Raw genomic sequence first — 17,615 nt, 5'->3', positions numbered from 1 at the left:
TAGGGTTCGGAATAATTAATTGATCGATTAATCAAGGTTAAGAATTTGGTCAATCACATGGAATTTTTTAATTGATCTATGTATTTTTATATTTTATCTATGACTTCGAACCAGTACTCACTAAACTGAAACACGGCCGATCGTTCAGTTCTCTGGCAGTACGTCAATCAGCCGATGAGCTGAAATTTAAGTTGGATAAAGCTGCAGTTTGCAAGTTGCAATAACAATTATAAAACACACAGAAATACAAGAGTATTAATTTGAGCAAAACTAGCTTACTGTATTAAACCTTGCTAGCATGAATTACTAAGTTTCATTTTTATCCAAAATGTATTGAAAGACAAAACACATTTAAATATCCAAGGGTACTGTGAAAACTAACCTCATGCCTCTTCAGGAGCTAAAACATAAAACACTGAACTCCTTGATGTTATCTTTACAGTTTAATCTCAGCTGAGTTAACGTTAGTTTACGATCGACATCTCTTTTTGTCCTTTCAAAATAAAGGCGTCCATTATCAAAACAGGCTTTTGCATAGTACTGTATATATTTATTTTATTTTCCCAGTAATTTTTAATCAATTAATTGATTGTTAGCGTTATAGATAATCAAGTTGGCAGGTTTCTTCCAAACGCCCACCCCTAAATCGCCTTATTTCTGTATAGGAAACCCACCAGTGCTGCTGCTACCAGACAACGTTCGCATCCGTCGTTTCAACTTGTCCTCTGAGCAATATTCAGACTATGTGGACAACGCTGAGCACATCCAAGCCTTGGACTACCTGTGGGATCCAGAAGGACAAGGACTCAGTAAGATTTAATCTGTAAAAGCTTTTTAATGTTGTTGTTAGCTGCAGTGAATATATCACATGGATAACCTTTATCCTCTGATGATCTAGGTGTTGTGTACTGGACAGTTCTGGGTCGGGGATCTCAGTTTGGCTCTATCAAACGTGCCTACATGACCACATTTAACGATCACGGCAACAACCCAGTGAAAGAGTTGGATCTGAACCTGAGATACATCGCTAATCCTGACGGCATCGCTGTGGACTGGGTTGGCGGGTAATTCACCAAGATTATGACTTAAAGCTGAATGAGGAGGATTTAAAAAAAAAAAAACGCTTATGAATGATGAGCACTGTAGGAGAGGAGGTGCTCCTGGTGTCTTGAGCAACTTTGTTTTGTTTCTAAACCGCAACAGACAAATCCTACTCATTCTGCCTTTAACCATTGCAGAGGTTGATCTAAATTTTGTTCAGTTGCTGATCATTTCTCACTTTTTACAGGCACATTTACTGGACAGATTCAGGCACCAATCGTATTGAAGTGGCCAAACTAGACGGGCGGTACAGGAAGTGGTTAATCCACACAGACCTGGACCAGCCTGCTGCTATTGTTGTCAATCCATCACTCGGGTATGAGGCTGCAGAGCTTTAGTGTAAAAAATATGTTGTTTGCACCCTTAGTTCCATTTCTGCAGTATGAAGAGTAATGGTTTGTGTCTGTGATTATTTCTGTGTTGGCAGAATGATGTACTGGGCAGACTGGGGCAGGAATCCCAGAATAGAATCAGCGTGGATGGACGGTCAGCACAGAGAGGTGCTGGTGAATCAGGAGGACCTGGGCTGGCCTACTGGGCTGGCTCTGGACTATCTGAATGGAAATAGAATCTACTGGTGTGACTCCAAAGAAAACATCATTGAGTCCATGAAACCTGATGGCACAGACAGGAAGATCGTCATATCAGGAGGTCAGAACACTGGGATGATGGGCAGCCAGTTTCATTTCATTTATTTATTCATTCTTCTTTTCAAACCGAAAAATAAACAACAACATAAACAACAACGTAGGCTAAATGCATATATACATACACATACTCACATACACACCATTATACAGATGTACATGTAAACATGAAGACATTTACACACATACAGTATATATAACCCTATACATATACATGCATCTACCCCGTCTAAGTAATAAGATAAGAACCAGTCGACTTAATATTCAATACGTATTTCCTTATATCATTTTGGTCCCAAAAAAGAGGGAGTGGGCTGAAGTAAAAATATTTATCTAGGCCTATCCCCTGGTACTCCACACTTTCAAATAAGAGAGTTTCTCTATATATAGCCACTAAATTTTGAATATATATATATATTTTCAGGCAACCATAGTATATAAAACTATGTAGATCAGAGAATTTCTATTACTCCTGCAAAGAAAACAAACGTACAAACAGATAACAACAACAAGACAAAACAAAACAATGAAGGCAGTTACAAGAACGTCCTCATCCAGTTTGTAAACTTTACTTATTTACCATATCATTTTTCATAAGCCTTTTGAACTTAACAATTGTTGTGCATGATTTCATTTCATCGCTGCAGTTGTTCCATATTCTCACTCCTTTACTTGTAATGCAATGATACTTAGAATTTGTCCTTATCATAGGTGTTTTTCAGAACACATATACCTCGCAGGGCATGTGTACTTACCCTAACCTGAAACAACCCCTGGATACTTTGTGGAACTTTTTGATGAATAACTTTACAGTCTGCAGGAATACAAACAGATCTGCTGAAGCTCTTTTCACAACGACTTCTTTGAAACGGCCATTTATTGAGAATGTCTCATCTTTCTTAAATATTCCTCGCTTCTCACGTCGTAAGAACTGAAATGAAATCAGGTGCAAACAAAGAAATTCAATTACGTCTTTTCATATGCAAAATAAACTTAACGATAACAATGTGAGAGTCATTAAACTTGCACAAATAGTGCATTTAACCATCAGCTCCACATGTTAGCTTTCCATTCAACTTATTAACAATGTGAGTTAGCTCATGCTTGCACATTTACGTTACAACACAAAACAGGAACAGGAAACTTAGTTCCACCACAATACAAAATAAAACGTAAACAACAAAATAATTCACTTATGGCTTATTTACAAGAGATTATTAATCAGATTTGAACCCTTTTAATCTTACATAAAATAAATATTAATATATTTATTACATTGAATTATGAATAGGCAATTTATAATCACTGCATTTATGCAACAGCACTTACATATGCCTTTTTTGTGTGTCACCGGTATATGTATTTAAATAACAGTGGAGGTGATTTGAAGTCTTGTTTTTTCCCTGTTTTCAGACATTGGCCATCCGTACAGTCTGGATGTGTTTGAGGGGCATGTGTACTGGACAACAAAAGACAAAGGTGAAGTGTGGAGGACCAACAAGTTTGGGAAAGGACACAAGGTCAAAGTTCTCACCATCAACCCCTGGCTGACTCAAGTCCGCATTTACCAGGAGCAGCGACACAACCAGTCAGGTCAGAACACGGAGGGATTCATATGAAGAGAGCAAATGTTCTGCTATTGTATCTCATTATTGAGATTTTGCATAAACTGATGTTGGATTATTGCACATACACTCATGCCCTCGAACCAAAACAGCATAATGACCTGCTTGTAAGACATCAATTAAAGTTTGTCCCATTATAAAAATAAATGAATGCATTGATTTGACAACCCTATTGGGCAGATTATGCCAAAAACAACGACAACTTTATATTTATATGGAGCATATTTACCACTTCAGACATAAAGAGAAGATTTCAATCAGTGAATATGTTTTGCAAATGTTTTTTGTATGAATTTATTTTTATCTTTATTAAACAGGGAAAGCATACATAAGCCCTGAGAGGCCCTGTTACTAACATAGTGGTGCACTACAACCAAAGTTGTATTACAGCACAGAAAGAATTCCCCTGTTGCCTCTCACAGCATCATTAAAAGCTCCAACTGAGCAATCAATCTTTTTTCCATGTGCCCAAAAAAAGGCAGCGAAAAACATACAGTTACAGACAAACAACATAAGACAGATAACACAAAATAATAATAATAATAATAATAATATTAATTGTATTTATATAGCACCTTTTAACAACAGCAGTTTACAAAGTGCTTCGACAGAGAGCAGTCAATCACAACGAGAATGATGCCATAAGGCTAAAAACAATTCTTCTATTTAAAGAAAAAAAAAAGAAAAACCAAAGAGAAAATCACAAGATATTCTCAGATACACAGAAAATAAAAGGTAAAAGGAGTGGTAAGATAGAAAGCATTACATAAAAGCAAGTCTATAAAAGTGGGTTTTAAGTAGTGATTTCAAAGAAGTTACTGACTCTGCGGGCCTTATCTCCTCGGGTAGCCCGTTGCAAATTCAGGGCGCTCTGGTGGAGAAAGCCTTTGGGTTTCAGTTTTGACTTTGGAGCGTTCAGAAGGACCCGAGGATCTGAGGACGCGGGTCGGCTTGTATGGAGTTAATAATTCTGTTAAATAACTAGGAGCCAGACCTAAAAGAGCTTTAAAAGTGATCAGTAAAATCTTAAAATCAATAAAATCAATCCTAAAACAAACAGGGAGCCAGTGCAAAGAAGCTAAAATCGGGGTGATGTGATGTCATCTGTTAAAACCGGTAAAATCAGTCAAAATCAGAATCAAACATGCAATAATAAAGTCTCTGCTCTAAAAAGTATCTGTGCTCTTTCCTCTCCAGTTCCTAACCCTTGTAAGAATGTGTGCAGTCACCTCTGTCTCCTCCGGCCTGGTGGGTACACCTGCGCCTGTCCTCAGGGCTCCTCTCCGGTGCAGTTTGACTCCAATGAATGTGATGCAGGTAAACAGCTGCCTTAGTGTATCTGCTGTCTGCACTCCTGTGTTGGCTGTTGTGTTGCATCTCATTTTGCATTCATGAATCCATTCTTCATATGTGCCTGGCTGCTCCTGTGGTGTGATATTGTTTTGTTGATCATGTGTATGCCTGGCTTTTGCTCCTGCAGCCATTGAGGCACCCGTTCGAATGCCCCTTGCATGTAGATGCATGAATGGTGGAACCTGCTACACTGATGAAGGCGGTCTGCCAAAGTGCAAGTGAGTTTAGTTGTAGGTGCCATTCACACCTGTGATTGATTGATTCCCCGTCAGTCGTATCCATTCATACCTGAGAAATGTGGTATTCCACTTTATTATTCATACAATTCAAGATGTTGTTTTCCCAAGTAAGAAAATTATGTTTATCATGACTTTTCTGCAGATGTCCATACGGGTATGTGGGCAGCTATTGTGAGATGGGAAAATCAAGGGGCGCTCCTGCAGGAACAGGTATTGTAATTTTCCTATGCTTTTGTTATGTGGAACTCCCTCCCTGAACATTTACGACAACCCCAGTCTGTGGACACTTTTAAAAAAGGGCTTAAAAAAGGCCTTTTTTGTTCCAGCAGGCATTTTTAGGTTGTCCCTAGATGTTTTTATTATTATCTCTGCACCTTAATCTCCTCCCTTAGCTGTTTTCTTGAATGTACTTTATTACCTGTGTCTTTTTATCTACTGCTGATTTTAATGTGTCTGATTTTTCTTTTAGTTTCTTGTTTATTTTGTTTCTGGTTTCTGTAGCATTTTGAGATTCTTTATGAAAAGTTCTTTACAAATAAAATGTATTATTATTATTATTATTATTATTATTATTATTTATACTCAATACCAGCTACACTTATCTCTCCTTTAACTTGAAGTGTTGACGAAATAAATTCTGCCAACCAAAACCTGTGGGAGTCTTTCACAGATGCACTGGTTGACAGGTGGGAGCTGTTGTAACGTAACAACCACAATTTTTTTGGCTTCACTGGAGCAGAACAAGGCCAAACATGATGAAGTCACACTTCTCGCTTATCTACAGAACCTAAAAGCTAAACCAACTAACAAAACAGTCTGGCTCAGCAGTTGTTGAACGCATTGACTTGCCAAATATCACACATTTACTTAATAAATAGCCAAGTAATACTTCAGTTGATCACTGTTTAACTTCTCTAATTGTTTAGAAAACTAATGGGTCATCCAAAGGGCATAAGCAGTAAAGGACAAGTCAGCAAATTAATATGCATACAGCTAAATATTTTTTATATTTTCTGTAGCTGTGGCTGTTCTGCTGGCAGTCATCATCATCCTGATCACCGGAGCTTTGGCTGTCGGGGTTTTCCTTAACTACAAACGAACAGGATCTTTCATCCCCTCCATGCCAAAACTTCCCAGGTATGTTGTTTTTTTATTCTCTCTGTTTCTGTGCTGATGAATGAAAAACGAAAGTTGATGCACGCAGAATTTAGATCAAAGTTCAAACTGAAGTGTGCTGTTTTTTTCCAGCCTCAGCAGCCTGGTGAAGTCTGGTGACACCGGGAACGGGGTGACGTTTCGCTCGGGTGATAATGTCGACCTCGGACCGTCACACATCGGAGTGTCATTCATTGACACCGCCATGCAGATGGTGAGTCACTGAAAGTCCACTATCAGCACTTTTCACTCACAAACAAACTCTCTGTGTGGTATTTATTGACAACTTTTCTTCTATAACTGCTTGTGTCAGCAGCAGTAGAGAAACGATTAATGGAGTGTCTTTAACCCTTTGATGCACAACATGGGTCTAAAGTGACTCAACAGAGTTTTTATGTTCTATATCTTTGCAATAAATTATTTTCATCATTCAGGTTTTCCTCAATTAGTTTGTTTTTGATCACCATACATCCTAATTTTTATGTTTTCCTTTATTAATTTTTGTGTCACTACTCTTCTAATGCACAACATGGGTCAAAAATTACCCATATCCATTTTTTTTTAGCTAAGTAGCTTGTTAAGCTAACTACTTAGCTAACTTCTTGGCTAACTATTTAACTTAGTAGCTTGCTAAGCTAACTACTTAGCTAACTTCTTGGCTAAGTAGTTAGCTATGTAATCATACAAAAACTTTTTTTCTTCATAAAGTATTCCAAAACGGAAATAATGATCTGTTTTTATCAAAAACAAGATATTTAAAGAGCACTCGGAATATTCAATCAAAAACAAGTTGATATCAAAAGAAACACACAGCAAGCATTAAATAACATGGGAAATAAATGAGGGTCATTTTTGACACATGTTGTGCATTAGAAGAGGTGTCAATATGTTGTGCATCAAAGGGTTAATAAATGATGATCTTATCAATATATTGAAATCGTATCAAATCTCCCCATAGGACGATAATTTCGCCATGGAAGCTGGAAGGCAGCCAATCACATTTGAGAATCCGTTGTATGCTACGGCTCCTGGGGCAGCTGGTGATCCTGCTGTCATTCATGCCACACAGGTACTCATCAATAAATGAATTCATGATTTGTTTTATTTTCCTACATTGCATTACATGACACAGAAAACTTCCAGCAGTCGACGCAATACAGAAAAACAAAGTATTGCATTGAAGATTGAATTGAATTTTATATAACCTCTTTCAAAGATTATGATGTTACAGACGATAGGCCCTTCACAGCAATTTTACTATATCATTGCAGGGTACACAGGGAAATCATTAACATTAATTATGCCCAGGACCCTTGTCTTGGCTGTGACACACTAAATAAAACATAATTATTTTTTTATTAATAACACCTAGTTTAACTCTGCTATGACACCTTTGTTAGTACTTATCATTACACTCTATCTGTGTAACTCTAATCTGTATTTATATTTTTCATTAGAACTACTACTATTTTTATTCACACCTTTTGCTTCTGTTTTTTGCTGCTGTGACAAGCGAATTTCCCCGTTGTGGGATCAATAAAGTATTATCTAATCTAATCTAATGTCAAAATGGCTGCTGTAAAGTGGACCTATATACAACAACATGCACTTCATTTTTTTTACTTGTTTTTTTTCAGAATCACAAATAGGTATTTAGTCCCACTGCAGAGGTTTAGACTGTTTGCAAGCAGGACATCTTAAAATGCAATACAGCATGAACACATTTCATTGAAATACAGTGAAAAAATGGATGTCTGGCCAAATAACAATTCACTGTGATGTGGGATTTTTGCTGAATCTAACAAAGTTAGGACTTCGATTTACAATGTTTCGAGCTAAAGACTTTAAAGTATTACAGTAAGTCATAATATTTATGGGTGTTACCTGATATTTGTGTTCAGTGTTGGTTTTTCCTGCCCAGGAGATACAAATATGTGTTTTATTCCACATGAATTTGTCTTTAGGTCCTAAGTAAGACTTTTTTTTTGTCAAAGCGTTGTCATGTCCATGTAGAATAAATGAAAATGAAATGTGATTTTTAGTGTTTTAGTACATATTATCAAGGAACTGTAGAAAATGTATAGATTTTATAAACATACAGCTCCTGAATACTTTATTAACAATTACAAATGAAATAAAATGTTATTAGTGAAGACAATAATATCAGTTGTCACAGCTGATAAAATTGATGTAACAAGCTACTTGTCAACAGGTGACTGTTAATGTGAGCGGTGAACAGCTGGACAACAAGTTTGTGAACCCGGCGTATCGTGGAGATCAGAGTGCGGGCATCGTGAACACATCTTCTGTCAGCACCAAACCTGTACAGGTGAGTGTCTATTAAACAGTATGTCCATATTAAACTATGTAAGATAAATTATTGTTATTATTGGATTTGATGCCTGGACTGGTTGTGTTTGTTTGCAGGAGTCAAAGTGGAGCTTATTCAAGCGAAAATTAAAGCCAGGCACCACATTTGAAAACCCTTCATATTCAGAGGTAAGTATGGACACAGTACTCACAATGGAAACACCCATTATTATTATTATTATTATTATTATTATTATTATAACAGATAGTTCAGGTATTCTATTTCTTTTTTTTCCGTTTTTCAGCAAAATGTGCACAACAGCAATCAAGCACACAAACCCCACTCTCCTCAGACACCCCAAAAAAAGAGGAAAAATTAAAAGATTAAGGAAAAAATGATAATGATAAGACAAATACAAATACATAAACAAATACATTTAATTTAATAAAATTATTATTATTATTAATATCATCATCATCATTATTATTATTGTTATTATTATATTATTAATAATAATATTAATGATAATAATAATAATAAGAAGAAAACAAAATTAAGATAAAAAAATAGATAATTAAACAGAAAAAAACTTAAGGATTTGGTTTGCTGTTACATTGAGAATTAGTATTACTACCATACCTTTTACATTTTCACAATAAAAATAAACAAATAAATGACAATAAATGAAATGGGGATTAGCTTCTTTTTTTTTTAGTTTGAATGTTAATAAGGTTTCAGACTGCATAAAAAGCATCAAAATAGAGCTTTTTTCCAAAAAATAAGTGCCAGTGGAGGATCTCCTAGACACAATTCATATTTTAGTAAGTTGAAAAACAGGCCCATCAACACTGTCATTACAGTGCAGGTATTCTTTTCTGCATTTACACCCTCTGCATTGTTTTACAGATGAAGGACGAGAAGCCTGTAGGAAACTCCGGGGACTCCTCCGCCGCTGAGCCGCCTCCGTTTGTCCCCCCCGCCAAACCTCAGAAGAGGGATCGTCCAAGCACCTTTTCGCCGACCGAGGACAGTTTCAAAGACACAGCCAACCTCGTGAAAGAGGACAGCGACGTATAACCCCTCTCTCACAGACGGGAATCGAAGAAAAAAAAAAACACACTTTGCACAGAATTTATTTTTTTATGCAGCCTGTGTACAAAAACTCAAATTGTTTTAGGAAAGAGAAACACATTTCTATAGAATGAAGAAAAAAGTCTTGTGTGACTATGCCTTCTGACATTTCTTATGCCAATTCTTGTGTTAATGTTTTCTTTATTCTGATGTACTATATGTATATCTTTGCACTGAAGCTGCTGATAGAAATGTTAATAAATAAGTTGTATATTTGTAAATTTGAACAGTAAGATTTTGACAGAAAATATCTTTGAAATAGATCCTATGAATAGTTCAACATAAACACAATAACAAATAAAAAGTGAGCTGCATCCTGAATGTACAGTACTTATATGATCGAAGGTTATTAGAGAAATGTGTTGAGTAATGATATTTTTTTTTTGCCACTGAACAAAACAGAAGATGTATTTAATTCATCTTTCATGTTGATATACCTCATTTCAGGGCTGGAAACAAAAGCAAGACAAAAATAATTGACTTATCTCAAAGTGCTCCAGTATAAAAACGTGTGCAAAGCATACTTATTGTACTCAATCAAACTCATTATGTTCCCTGAATTTATGACTTTGAATCAACATGATCATATTTTAGTGATGGCATTGGAACGGTGGCCAAAATTGTTTGGAGCAATACTTGAACGTGCCCATGTTTGTTTTGCATGGAAATGAATTTATGTAGTTGATTATTATGAAGAGAAACAACACACACATGACCAAGGATGCAGATGTAGACAGTCGTTTTATAAACAAATTCTTAACTTTACAGAATGATTTATTTTGTATCATAATGAGGACGAATAAAAACGGTATCTGTGATCATCCACAACGTGACCATGTCGTTTAAATTGCTGCTGCTGAGACATGAAATGAATAAATTTACTATTTTGTAACACAGTCTTGACACTTTTTTATTTAATCACATTCAGAAAAATATGTCATAACACTGTGTTGTTGCCTACTAGACGTTTCTGTTACCCTTAGGTGCAGGAAGAAGCACATTGGGAATAAAGTCGCACACAAATGAAGGGAGGTAGGACAGAGGAATCCAAAAAAACTTGGCATCCCAGCCTGCACTGTAGCGTGTGCGTGGGAATTGAGCTGTCAGTGCGTGCTCCATACACCTGGTCACCTTGGAGAGATCAGGACTTGCCAACAGATTCATAGAGAACTCCTGAGCTTTCAGATCTGACAGGAAAAAAAGGAGTCATTCAGTCATTCACCCTCTGAAATCTCTAGCTATTATGTCTGTTAAAAAATCTTCTCCATGCCATGTTGGTATCAGTTTTTTCAGCATTACCTCACCTTTATGTCCTGATAATTCATGTTTAACTTTGGCTTACTTGATAAAAATTTTGAACCCAAAAGAAACAAAGGAAAACATAAAATCTGATCTTGAAAATTATGTTTCACACACAGGAATGTACAGATTGCAACTTTTGCAGTTATATGTGCTGCAGATTGCAGCACATATAACTGGTAAAATATAATAATATCTAGTTCTATATTTTATACTAAATATATTTGACAATATCTCTGGATTTACTTGGCCAAATATCACCAAAAATATCTCAATGTTGCTTCATTTTTATGTTGTCACGTCATGAAGAAGTAATGTGCAGGTGCTTTCATGGACTCCAGAGGGTTAATAGACACTATTTGTCGCTGAATTACATCAACTGTACTTCCACTCACATTCATCAAAGTACGTGTGTCCGTAGGAGTCCTTGACGTCCTGAGGGAGGCGGGTCCACAGTCTCTCCAGGTCAGCTTCAATAAGATCCAGTCTGGTTAAACCGGTCTTAAAGAAACCAGGCTCGATGATGCACACTTTGACGCCAAAGTGCCCCATGTCAACCCTGCAGGGAAGAAGAAGAACATGCATTAAAAATTGTATTACATCAGTGGTTCCAAGAGTTTTCCTTCTATTATATTTAATGCACAACAATAAGAGTGCAGAAAAACTTTTAAAAACTGTACAATTTACCCACAAAGTGAAAGCATTCACTGCAAGAAAGTTCATGTAAAATGGGCAATTTTAATTAATTTTGGAAGAGATTATTTCATGTGAATATTTAATTCAATATCCTTTATTTAACCAGGTGAAAAACTCATTGAGATCTAAAACCTCTTTTCCAAAAGTGACCTGGCCAAGACGGACGGCAACACAAAAGCAAAATGGTTACGCCAAACACACAAGACACAAACACAATACAGTCACACACTACAAGAAACACAAGTGTTTGCTTGGATGATTACACAGAGCAATCACAAGATCCAACTGAGCTTATTTCTCTGCATTTAAAAATGACTTGAATTCCCCCAGAGTTACAAAATGTGTTAATTTCAAATCCTTCTGCAGATCGTTCCAGGTAGACGGGCAGAAAATTTAAAAGCCTTTTTGCCTAGATCATATTGAGATGAGTCTGAGGAACTTTTAGTACAATTTTATGTAGCCTATTATGTTGGATTTTAAAAAAACAAAAGTTAGTGTTTTCTTCTCCCTGACACTTGGCCACTGTTCTATTAGCTCTTTGGTTTTTTTAACTGCATCATTTTTCTGATGCAGGACGAGTCTGTTTAGCAAAGAGGGCAGGCTCTGTTAATGAGGCCAAACTTAAACTGTATATTTAAAAAAAAAAAAAAAGTTGTCGTCCATCCCTTAAAATCAAGAGAGCCTGATTGACTCACTGTGAAGCTCTGGCGACCCCTAGTGGGGACATGTTGCTTACTTACATCATGTTAATATTTAAACGTTTGCAGGTGACACATTTTCTGTGTTTTGCTGCTGAACTAAGTGCTGAAAAGTAACTAAATACATTTAATCAAGGACTGTGGTGAAGTTCTGAGGTACTTTTACCTAAATTTGTTTACTTAAAACTTCCACTTCACAACATTTCAGAGAAAAATATTCAAATTTTTACTCCACCACATTTATTTGATAGCCAGACGAGTACTTTTACTTTCGATACTTTTTGATACATTTTTCTAACAATACTTTTGTTGTTATTAAATTAGAATGCTTGAATACTTTTACTTGCAGTCGTATAAGTTAAAAATTTTTTCATTGTTGTACTGGTACCATAATTCAAGTACAGGATTCGAGCACTTCTTCGACTACTAACTGAATGTCTAAGACTAAAGAAATGTTCAGTCATTGACTTTTGAGGTTGGAGGAAATTATTAAACAAAAAGCTTCTGTGAAGAACTGGGAATGCGTGCTGAATATAGAGGTATTTTTTATGTTTCTAATAACCCCTTTAGAGTATTTCCTAATCTTAAGAGAATGTGTGATAAATCTGTTGTCTCTTCCACTACCTGAGGCTGTCGGAGAAGGCTTCCACTCCATATTTGGACAGACAGTATCCTCCACCAGCAATAGACAGTCTGCCAAAAACACTGGCCACATTCACCACCCTGCCCCGAGCCTTTTTCAGCAGAGGCAGAAAATGGAGCGTCACGTCAATAACTCCCATCAGATTTACATCCAAAACCTTTTTGAAATCCTCCAACTGCATCCATTCATTTGGGCCGACGGGGATGGACGTGCCGGCATTGTTCACCAGACCCCACAGACCTGCAGAGAAAAGAGGAAGGGACTTCCTGAAATATCATTACAGTTACCAGCAAGCTTGATTCACTTCTCATCTCCATTGGCCTCGTTTGACTGGCAATAACTGGCAGATGTCTGAATTTAAGGCTTTAGAAGGCCTTGATCTCCCTGAACTTTTCACATCAAGCACTTTTTACATTCTCCAGATATTTACACAAAAAACTAAAAAACATGTCCACTGTCCATGGATGTCCACTGAAGTGGAATGAGTCTCTGATTATGGATAGTTTCCTTTTAATTGCAATTTGAAATTAGATAGAAATCTATCTATAAAAGCAAGAAGCGTCTGTGTGTGTTGATGTGTGTCTAGGGCATATCTCGCTGACCGTTAGTCAGACTGACCTAAGATTTCGTATGCGTACGTACAGTTCATATAAAGATGTTTAAATAAAACATATTTGGGTTAAGGCATGGAGAACTCATTGAGTTGAAATAATTTGCTGACAGCTTCGTCCCCCCAGTTCAAAAATCCCATCTGCGCCCCTGCCTGATACTGAGATAAGTATTTTCTCCATCCTTTATATAAAGAGGGTGTGTTTAACATTTCTGTAGGAGGATGATGAGCAGACGACGAGCTGGTCCAGGCTGCTGTTATCTCTCCCAGCGCCTCACTCTAACTGGTACTGGCACCCTATCAGTGTGTACCCCCTGCTGCTGTCCGCCCGTCTCACCTCGCTCTCCGACCTCTTTGCTCACGAACTCCACCGCCCTCCCGATGCTCTGCCCGTCCGTAACATTGAGCAGCACCGTCTTCAGTCTGGGGGAGGCCGCTGCTGCCAAGTCTGCAGCACCTTTCTCTGTGAAGCACGCAGCCAGGACGTGGAGGCCTTTTCTATCCAGCTGCTTGGCCAGCAGGTTCCCAAAGCCGCTGTCACAGCCTGTGATGAGCACATGCTTCTGGCCGAAGCCTTCCACCTTGTAGGAATCTCTGATGTACCAGCGGATGGCAACGAGAGCGACCAGGAGTAATGCACAGGTTAGAGCTGGGTGTGACAGCATCACCTAAAACACACAACCCACAGCTCTGACTTCATACATCTATTTCTCCTAAATACTCTGTACACATTACCTGCAAAAGGTTCACAAAAAAGGTATGCAATTAATAAACTTACCTCTAATAACCATGTTGCCAGATTGTCAGACGACACCTGAGTGGAGAAGCATGGAAGGTTAACACAGAAGTGTCCATCTCTTTGACTACAACACCATCTATCTATAAAATCAAGAAGCGTCTGTGTGTGTGTGTGTGTGTGTGTGTGTGTGTGTCTAGGGCATATCTCTCTGACCGTTAGTCAGACTGACCTCAGATTTCGTATGTGGCGTGCACATGGCACATAGGTGTGCATCCCCGATTTTTAAGATTTTTTCATTCATTTTTCAAAATATCATTATTTACGTACGACGTGTTGCGGCATTGCACTGTTTCCGATCGGACGCCTTTTTTTATTGGAGCTCCGCCCCATTGTGTGATAAGCCTGCACCTGGTCAGTAACACAATTCACTCTGGATTTCCACGCCTGACTCATCTCATCTGTAAGTCTATTTAGCCAACCTATCTTTCTGAGTTTTAAAGTGCGCTACAAGGTTCGACTTTCCGATAATATTCGAATAGTTTCCAGCGAACATCAATGTTCAGAGTGTATGTGCTGGATGGTGTGCGTACCTTGTGAAAAGTAAGTGTTTTATGGAGTTGCAGACGTTGTAGTGGTCTGCATGTAATGTGCAAATTCTGTTATTCGCGATTAGCATGCTAAGCGGAGATTTAGCTTTATTCACTTCTTATGTGGCATTACTATGTAATTCAGGGATGACATTCATGTTGCTAAGCGTAATGCCCATAATCATTTGATAGGAGATACTTACATGCAACATAATATATCAGCTAATTGGGTTCATGCTAATGTACTGCTAAGTGCAGCATACTTCGTAATGTGCTATCTCACGATTAGCATGCTAACAAATACATACTTCCTACGGGCACTGCACAAGTTTTTATTAACTTTAATAACTTTCACGTCTGCATTATGTCCCTCCTAACCATTATCCTTACTGGGAATAATTGGCAGGAACTTCTGGCTCACACAGAGGCAGTAGTACAGTGTCACTAACACTCACAGTATTATTGGCTACTTATTTTGGAAAAGGCCAAAAGATCAAATTTTGTGAATGATGAATGCATCAATAATTGTAATTCACTTAGATAGTGTAAGATTCTGACACGGGCCATTCTGCATTATAAATACTTTTCAGGAAGTAAATTTTGATGCTATGTTATATGTTCCTACTTAAGTAAGATTTTGTATGCAGGAGGAAAAAAAGAAGAAATCGAAGTGGAAATACTTCTTCCACCAAATGGCCCAATCTATTGGTGTTACCATGAATGAATGAATGATTAACTGCACTTTCACTTGGAGATAAGCACTGTAAAACAGACAAATGGCAATAAAGAGCAACATAACCCATATTTTAACTTGAACACACACTCCCCAACCAACTTCAATCTTCAAATCAAGTCTTAACCCTAAAACAGACCTTTGAAAAATTGGGGACTGGCTGAGAAGTCCTCACTTACCCTAAATGTCCTCACTGTGTTGGTTCAAGACTTGTTCTGGACCTCTCTTTGTGATAAGTATAGGTACACACACACACACACACACACACACACACACACACACACGCACACACACACACACACACACAGGACCTATTTTTGCCTCATTTACACCATGCCCTAGTCATAACTTATGTTGTATTCCTTGTTTGTTTTTGTATTAAGCCTTTATGTGTCCTTGTCCAAAAAAACAACAACAGCCAATAAGAATGCCTCCCCTCATAAATGACTTAAAGTGATTGGCCAATACTTCAGGCGAGATTTTTCTAATATCTGAAAACGGAGCCAAGAAGAGTTGCATGAGACTGGTTTCCTCTCAGTCCACTTTAATTACAATATGCTGAAAGGTTATCATGGAAGATTTGCCAAACGATGCAAAAAACAAACAAAGCAAAAAAAGATTTGAGAAAACTTTCTGTGTGCAACACTAATTTATTCATTCATTCATGTAAAATAATAATGCAAACATACCATGGCTACAATGAAGATGTGTCTTCCTCATGAGAGAACAACTGGATGCAGTGACGGTCGTTTCTCAGTCTACACTGAAGCTCCAGTTGGAAGTCAGGGTGTGATGATGATTGTTTTCTGCACCGTGTCAAGGTCCACAGTGGCTATAAGAGCAGGGCTCAATGTTTCACCACCATGAGGTTGTGTAATGGCAACACCATATTACATGACCCTTGGTTTTGATTACGGCTTTCCCTATTTTACCTCAGATACACTCTGTAAACACGTCTCAGCCCAAGGGTTACAGACTGCTCTCTTTATTTGTTATTAAAGGAAAACCGAGGATAAAAATCTCGAAAAAGAGTGGGTTGAAACAGGGGCAGAGGAGTCAAAGTCTGTCAACAAAAAATGCTTTACAAGTTGTGACACTGTGTTTAGAATCATCATGTGACTTAAGAGGCAAAAGCCAAAGTCTGATATATATATAAATATAATAGGCATGATAATAACATACTAAACAGCTAAATATGTTTTACAATACAGATTATAAGATTGTATCAATGGTGTGTTCCTTCATGTAAAAACATTTACTGTGGAAAAGATTTAGGAAACATAACCCATCTTCAATACAGCAAAATTTATGATCCTAAAAACTGATTTTCTGAAAAACTACAGTGCATATACTTTTAATGGGGGGACAGACAAAAGGAAAAGTATACCTAAGAATCAGATTGTCATGTACAACATCAGTCTGGCATTATCCACCCATACATCTGCTTAATTACTTTTGATAAGTTACTATAATAACTGTACATATGGAAATTCCACCTTTTTTGGGGAGTTCAAAAGTTAGTTGCCTTACAGAGGTAGTCTAGTCAGGTTCATAATATTGACACAATTCTTATCAGTTGAATGGCGGTGAAGATAACGGTGAAAGGAGAAGCAAATGTCATACTGTGAGAAGTCCAGGTACAGTTTGTCTTGATCTTTCCCATGTTCTGCTCAGAATACATGCACAGTAACAGTTGTGGTATTATCTGCCTCACTTTGTAAAATGGGCAAAAGATTGTTTCATCCATTTGACTCACTTGTGTGTCTGAAGTAATGTTTTGCATGTCAGTAGAGCACATCTATATTCCAAGTTTTGAGTATATTCCAGTGTCGTGAAGTATGTGATTGAGGAATAGCAGATATTCAAGTGTACCTGCATGAAATCTGGTTGTTTTAGTCAAGATTATGCTGAAATATATTTAACTCTATGGAGTCCATGACTATTTTGTCCATTTTTTAATCCTTTTCATGTCTTTTTGTGTCTTTTTTGGTCATTTTGTGTCTTTTTTTGACGTCATGAAGAAGTCGTGCTCCGGCGCTTTCATGGAC

The 17,615-nt window shown here is 37.4% G+C and overlaps 2 protein-coding genes across 2 annotated transcripts in view; one reads left to right on the top strand and one right to left on the bottom strand.

The window, feature by feature from the left end:
- Window positions 1-9,883, top strand: part of lrp2a (low density lipoprotein receptor-related protein 2a) — a 56,604-nt gene extending 46,721 nt beyond the window's left edge. Inside the window, 14 exon segments of the mRNA XM_059342651.1 lie at window positions 666-809; window positions 899-1,064; window positions 1,289-1,417; window positions 1,529-1,752; window positions 3,162-3,341; window positions 4,571-4,690; window positions 4,854-4,944; window positions 5,108-5,175; window positions 5,985-6,102; window positions 6,214-6,334; window positions 7,079-7,189; window positions 8,333-8,449; window positions 8,548-8,619; window positions 9,338-9,883. Of these exon segments, the coding sequence (XP_059198634.1) occupies window positions 666-809; window positions 899-1,064; window positions 1,289-1,417; window positions 1,529-1,752; window positions 3,162-3,341; window positions 4,571-4,690; window positions 4,854-4,944; window positions 5,108-5,175; window positions 5,985-6,102; window positions 6,214-6,334; window positions 7,079-7,189; window positions 8,333-8,449; window positions 8,548-8,619; window positions 9,338-9,508 (1,832 nt within the window). The 3' untranslated portion in view covers window positions 9,509-9,883.
- A 487-nt stretch (window positions 9,884-10,370) lies between these two features.
- On the bottom strand, window positions 10,371-16,392 carry rdh1 (retinol dehydrogenase 1). The gene is made up of 6 exons (XM_059342650.1): window positions 16,257-16,392; window positions 14,287-14,322; window positions 13,846-14,176; window positions 12,880-13,138; window positions 11,257-11,420; window positions 10,371-10,749 (listed from the first exon to the last, which is right to left on the bottom strand). The coding sequence occupies exons 1-6, from the start codon at window positions 16,257-16,259 to the stop codon at window positions 10,523-10,525; spliced, it is 1,020 nt and encodes a 339-aa protein (XP_059198633.1). The 5' UTR covers window positions 16,260-16,392; the 3' UTR covers window positions 10,371-10,522.
- Window positions 16,393-17,615: the final 1,223 nt, after the last annotated feature.

Source organism: Centropristis striata, chromosome 10 (assembly GCF_030273125.1).
Source record: "Centropristis striata isolate RG_2023a ecotype Rhode Island chromosome 10, C.striata_1.0, whole genome shotgun sequence".
Classification (NCBI taxonomy): domain Eukaryota; kingdom Metazoa; phylum Chordata; class Actinopteri; order Perciformes; family Serranidae; genus Centropristis; species Centropristis striata.
The sequence above is the reverse complement of the archived record's forward strand: the minus strand, read 5'-3'. Positions and strand labels throughout refer to the sequence as shown.

Bases quoted from the DNA above. Each gene is read 5' to 3' on its own strand.
- rdh1 (XM_059342650.1), bottom strand. The intron at 11,421-12,879 runs GTAGTGGAAGAG...TCTTCCCTGCAG, and splicing joins GCCTTCTCCGACAGCCTCAG to GGTTGACATGGGGCACTTTG. The intron at 10,750-11,256 runs GTGAGTGGAAGT...TTTTCCTGTCAG, and splicing joins ACACACGTACTTTGATGAAT to ATCTGAAAGCTCAGGAGTTC.